The sequence below is a fragment of the Larimichthys crocea genome, chromosome XIII (assembly GCF_000972845.2).
Source record: "Larimichthys crocea isolate SSNF chromosome XIII, L_crocea_2.0, whole genome shotgun sequence".
NCBI classification, from domain to species: domain Eukaryota; kingdom Metazoa; phylum Chordata; class Actinopteri; family Sciaenidae; genus Larimichthys; species Larimichthys crocea.
The window spans coordinates 18,626,298-18,632,451 of record NC_040023.1 but is presented as its reverse complement, the minus strand read 5'-3'; the positions used below and the strand labels follow the sequence as shown (position 1 = coordinate 18,632,451).

Genomic DNA, 6,154 nt, shown 5'->3' with positions numbered 1-6,154 from the left:
TGGGGGAAGGGTAGGCAGGATTAGTTATAGAGTGCAGCACAGTTATTGGTCACTGGACACAAACAATGGGAGGGCTAAAGAGGATTTTGTCTGTGTGCGTACCCCCTCCTCCTCTCCTGCTGTCCTGTAGTGCCAATGGGAAGTGCATGGTATAGAGGGCCAGGCTGCACCCTTTGGGGCGGCCCTGTACATCTGGAAGATTGGCCTGTCTGCTTGTCTAGCATTACCCCCTCCCCCCTACCCCATACGAGGCACGGTACGACTTGAACTACATATGGATGGGGCAAACCCAGCCACATTAGTCGATAATTAGACATGGTCTACTCCAGAGAGGATGCAAACCAAAGACAAAAATTGATTGCATTGTGAGCAATTGAGAAATCTCACTCAGATGAGTTGCAGCACGGTTGCATAATACCTGCAGTGTATTTCAGTCAGTTGTGTGATTCAATCAGCTGGTTAGAAGTTTCTAAATATACCACATCCGTCCTCTGGCTGCCACGCCAACGAATCAAAGTTGTGTGCGTTAAATTCCAAGGCTCCTGTACTGTGAGTCGAATTATTGTATAATAAACAAAAATATGTGCTTGCACTTGTTTTGTTAATTGCTAGAAGTCTTGGTATCTTCCATAACTACTGTACAGTCAGATTTAAGAGGACAGAAGGTAACATTTGCTGATAGCGTAAATCATGTGTAGACCATGTGGGTAAAGTATTATTTACTCATTCACTACGATGCAATGTAGCCTCGTTATCATGGTCCGGTATTAATAATGTTGTGTGAAAGTTAAAAAAATACAGTAAAGGACCAGTGTGTAGGACTTAGTGGTGTACGATGGTGCATTTGCTGATTGTAACCCTGTCGCCTTACCCTCTCCTTCCTAGATTGAAGGAGAAACTATGGTGCACACGAAACATGCAGGAAATACAAAAGGGCCTAACTAGAGCTAGAGCATTCTGTGCTTCTGTAGAAACATGGCGAGCTCTGTGGAAGAACAGCATCTGTAGATATAAAAGGTCTAAGGTAGCAATAATATAACAATTCTTATTTTCAGGTGATTATACACTAATAAAAACAAAGTTATGAATATTTTTGCATATTCAATTTCTACCACATTGGACCGGACCTTTTTTTAAAGATATTTTGGCTGATATAGATGTTTCAGTTAGGATCCTTTAAATTTGCCCAATCATTGTGACCAACATGTAAATAAAAAGCTGAATTTCTGCACTGCAAATTCTTGTTATTTATCGGCCAACATATACGCTGATACTGTTATAGCTGTGTTAAGCTAATATCAGCTGATATATTGGCCTGCCTAAATTATTAACTTCCCGGCCTGACCCTAATATATCATTTTAGATATTGTAATTTATCTATGAAATTAATTCAGAAACTGTTTAAGCATAAAATAACCAGACAGAAATGTCTTTGGCTAACTGAGCATTTTATATACATGACCCTGAAACCAGAATCATTCCAATATTGCCATAATGTAATCCTAAAATATTAACAGTTGATGACTAGTTTATATCATCTCATGGTGTATGGACTAGTCGTGTTGCCTTAGATGACCTGTGCAGGATGAGCTTGTGTGAGATGAAGAACCAGGCAGGTTTGGTCAGGATGATCCAGGCGGTGGTAATATGCGGCTCTGGAGCAGAATGCCTCCTTTGTGTCCAAGAGATTTAATGAGTCTGCAATAGGCCGTGTTGTGAGTTCACTCTCAGAACCCCATGTTGACACAGACACACTCTTCAACAAGGATGGCCATTGTGTGATGTTTGTGGGTGTGTGTGTGTGTGTGCGTGAGTATGTGTGTTTTGAGTTTGAATATAATCTGTGGAGCTTAGCTTCATGTTTTATGGAAGTCTCATTTATGCCCCTAAAAGTGGGCAACTAACAATAACTTAAAACAGCAATGGAAATTTAATTATTGTAAGAATTGCTCATGGTAAATTCCTCTTTATTAGATCATGAGCTAAGATAATTAAACATTAGGTGAGAATAATGAAACATGCACACATGATAAAAGATTATATTTTCTTTTTGATTATCACTATTCATTGAGAAAAATGATCAAAATAATGATCAGCTGCATCTAATGATTGTCTTCAATACTGATTAATATGTATCAGCATAGTGCTACACACAGGCTAATAGTCCAATGCTACTAATCTTGTTTGTTATGTTCCAAGTATAGCCATGCTGTGCACTGTCACACTCTGTACAGTGCCGTGACCTTTCTCCATCTCTGACTCCCTTCTGTTCTCCTTATCAGTGGCTACCATGACAACAGAGGCAAGTGCAGTGAGCGAGGCGGACACTGAGGGCAAGCAGAAAGCCAGCAGCTCCGAGCCCAAACCCGAACCAGAGAACAAGCAGAAGCCACAGGCGGCCACGTCCAAGCCAGAGGGGGAGAAGTCAAGCAAGAAAGCCCAGCAACAGGCGTCTGAGCCTGGGCCTGCTGACGTAGCTACCTCCCCAGAGGAGGAGCAGCTGAAGCCTCGTACCAGGACCTCTGCTGGCAAAGGCCTGTCTCGCCTCTTCTCTTCTTTCCTCAAACGCCGCTCACAGTGCTCAGAGGGAGAGGGGTTTGAGGCAGAGAAAGCCAGAGAGGAAAAGGCAGACAAAGAGGAAAAAGCCAACAAAACAGAAGAGAAGAAGGAGGAAGAAGTGAAAAGTGAAGAGAAGAAGGAGGCTAAAGTAGAGGAGGAAACGTCTGAGGTGAAAGAAGTGAAAAAGACAGAAGAAAAAGTAGAAGAACAAGAGGAGAAAAAGAAAGGGGAAGAAAAAATTGAGAAGAAGGGTAGTAAAAAGAAAAAGAAAGAATCCAAGAAGAAAATAGAGAAAAAGGATGAGGACAAAGTGAAACAGGACGAAGAGAAAGGGGAAGAGGAAAACATTAAAAAGAAAGAGGAGCAAAAGGAGGAGGACAAAGCACAGCAGGCTGTAGAAAAAGGAGAGGAAAAATTGGAGACAAAAGAAGAGGAAAAGAAAGAGACTGCTGAAGTTAAAGACAAAGGGGCAGAAGCCACAAAGAAAGAGAATAAAGAGGAGGAAAACGTTGACAAGAGGGTTGCAAAGAAAAAAGAAAAGGAGGAAAAGGTAAAGAAGAAGGAAGAAGAAAAAGCAAAGAGGAAAGCAGAGGAGGAAGACAAGATAAAGAAGAGAGAAGAAGAGAAAACCAAGAAGAAAGAGGAAGAAAAGGCAAAAGAAGCAGAAAAAACAAAGAAGAAAGAGGAGGACAAGACCAAAAAGAAGGAGGAGGAGAAATCGAAAGAGGAGAAGTCGAAAAAGAAAGAAGAAGAGAAACCAAAAGAGGAGTGTAAAAAGAGAGAGGAGGAGAAGGCGGAAGAAGAGGAGAAGAAGAAGGCGAAGGACAAGCCAGAAGAAAAACAAAAGAAAGAAGAGGAGAAAGGGAAGAAAAAAGAGAAGGGGAAGAACAAAGGAAAGAAGGAGGCAAAGGGGACAAGCGAGGAGCAGGTGAAAGCACCGATCGCTGCTCCAGAGCCTGAGCTCAAAACTGAGCCAGACACTGAGCAGGCTCCTGATCAGCACTCGATAAGCAGCGCAGAGACCCAGGTGAGTGTGACACTGATAGTATCACAAGTTTGATCACTTTCATGCCGAGAGTTCGATCAGAGGATTGATATCACACTTATCTGTCTACGGCAGCCACTTAAAGAAAAACAAGGCCAGCTTGACTTTGTCCAAAAAAACAAAAACAAAAATAAAATCCAACAACTGGCATTTAGAGGTTTTTTTTTTTTTTCATTTAAAGCTGCCTGATTAAAAGGTTATATCTCTTTTGTTTAATCTCTACAAATAACAAAGTGTGCATTGTGTTGGACAGAGTGAGGCCAGCTGTTTCCGCCTGCTTTCAGTTTTTTTTATTTTTTTTTATTTTTTGATGCTAAGCTAGGCTAACTGGCTTCATATTTAACAGACAGATGAGATGAGTACCTGTCTTCTCATTGGACAGGAGGTAGAGTGGGTTGTCCACTCATCACAGGATTGGTTATTCGATCCCCACCTCCCTTCTGTCCGCATGTCCTCGAGCAAGACACCGAACCCCTAATTGCTCCTGATAGCCCGACCAGCATGGTAGCTCAGTGTGTGCGCATGAATGGGCGAATGAGTGGCAATAACCTTGTTGAGTGCTTTGGATAAAAGCACAATATAAATATAGCCATTTGCCATCTACATCCAGGCAAGAAAGCAAATAAACACATTTCCCAAAATGTCAAACTTTTTATTTATTAGTTACTTTTTGAGCGATTGAGTTCAAAACGGTACAAAAAAATCTGAACAGAAATCTCCAACACCGTTGCAGGTAGCAGTTAAAAACAGAGCTCCCCTGTATATAAATTCTTGCTGCAGATTTTCTAATGAATTTTTTATGCTGTAGACAGCTTGCTCAGCGGAAGTAACTATGCTGGTTTGAGGTGAAAGCTTGGTATGAAACAAAAATGATCTGGTCTGAACTAGAGCTAGCAACAACAGCAGTATATTTTCTGTGTGCTAAGTTGTATTAATTATAGTGCTGTCATCATTTTTAAAAATACACTGTGTCCTCCCACATCTGTATTTGACATTTTCTAAATGCCTTGACTCCACCAGCCACCTCAAGAGGAACACAAAGAAGAAGCTGCGATAGAGAAGGAGCCCGACGCAGAGGAAGAGGGGACGACGGAGGACGCGGAGAAAAAAGAGGAAAAACCAGCAGAACAGCAGAAGGAAGCCAAAAAAGAAGATAAGGCAAAGGAAGAGGCGAAGAAGGAGAAGCCTGTAAAAGAAAAGAAGGCAGAGAAGGCAGAAGAAGCTAAAGGCTCCAAACGCCAGAAAACCATGCAGTGCAAAGTCACCTTACTGGATGACACTCAGTTTGAGTGTGAACTTGATGTAAGAGATCTCCCCAATTACAGTATTTAATCAGGTATCAGGCTGATGAAGACTGATCAATGTCCCTCTTCCTCTGTCTGTGTCTCATTTTCTCATGTAGAAACATGCTAAAGGACAAGAACTTTTAACAAAGGTGTGTGACCATGTCAACCTACTGGAGAAAGATTACTTTGGCCTCGCTAACTGGGAAACACCAACCAACAAGGTAGGCATAGCACCAGAGAACCCGGCATTGAAAGAACTCGGTCGTGAGCACTTTGTAATGTTTTTCTTTCATTATCCACAGACATGGTTGGAAGCCACCAAAGAGATCCGGAAACAGGTGTCAGGTGCTGTCTACGAGTTTACATTCAACGTGAAGTTCTACCCACCTGATCCAGCACAGCTTACTGAGGACCTTACCAGGTGAATATCTCACATGTCAAAGGAACTTTGGACAGAACTTTCTCATCTAACTCTCAAGAAACTGTATTTCAAACTTCATGTCTTTGTAAATGAGCCTATTTTCTTTCTACATTTTCAGGTACTTTCTGTGTCTCCAGCTGAGGAAGGATATTATGCGTAGTGTTCTTCCCTGTTCCTTTGTCACGCTGTCCCTGCTGGGCTCCTACGCTGCCCAGTCAGAGCTTGGAGAGTATGACCCAGAGGTCCACGGTACAGACTATGTTAAAGAGCTGAGCCTGGCTCCCGGACAGAGCAGTGAGCTGGAAGAAAAGGTGATGGAGCTGCACCGCACATACAGGTAATCAGTGTGGGATGGGTATTGATATTAGAGCAACATAGTGCTGGCAATTTTTAGTTAAGAATAAGAAGAAAAAGAAGAAGAGATACTTTTACTGCACTTTTTCTGACTAAAAGATGTATTTTTGAAAAGACCATTCTTATCTGTGTTTTTCCAGGTCCATGAGTCCAGCCCAAGCAGACATGTCGTTTCTGGAAAATGCCAAGAAACTTGCCATGTATGGAGTTGACCTGCACCAAGCCAAGGTAGGGTTTTGTTTGAATTATGTTTCCTGTTTAGATGAGTGTTGTGTGGGTTNTTACAGATTTTTCATTAAAAACTTCTAAATGTCCATAGTTAAATGATGTACTTATGTATGATGACTTCCTTTCATCTCTGATACCAGAATCACATTTATTGCAGAGTAAATTTTCACATACGAGGAATTTGTTTGGCATTTTTGGTGCATTAATTAAAAAATATGAGAATATAAGGAAGATAAAAATATATAAATAAAAAAATAAGGA

The 6,154-nt window shown here is 41.4% G+C and overlaps 1 protein-coding gene across 12 annotated transcripts in view; it reads left to right on the top strand.

Moving 5' to 3' along the window:
- The first annotated feature begins 3,345 nt into the window (after positions 1 to 3,345).
- Positions 3,346 to 6,154, top strand: part of LOC104925498 (titin) — a 20,823-nt gene continuing 18,014 nt past the window's right edge. For 10 of the 12 annotated variants that reach the window (XM_027287134.1, XM_027287132.1, XM_027287133.1 and 7 more), the window contains exons 1-5: positions 4,705 to 4,906; positions 5,007 to 5,111; positions 5,193 to 5,311; positions 5,430 to 5,648; positions 5,806 to 5,893. In XM_027287134.1, the coding sequence (XP_027142935.1) occupies positions 4,853 to 4,906; positions 5,007 to 5,111; positions 5,193 to 5,311; positions 5,430 to 5,648; positions 5,806 to 5,893 (585 nt within the window). In that variant the 5' untranslated portion in view covers positions 4,705 to 4,852. Of the gene's footprint in view, positions 3,587 to 4,624; positions 4,907 to 5,006; positions 5,112 to 5,192; positions 5,312 to 5,429; positions 5,649 to 5,805; positions 5,894 to 6,154 lie in introns of those variants that run through there. The other 2 variants (XM_027287137.1, XM_027287129.1) reach the window with 1 other exon arrangement.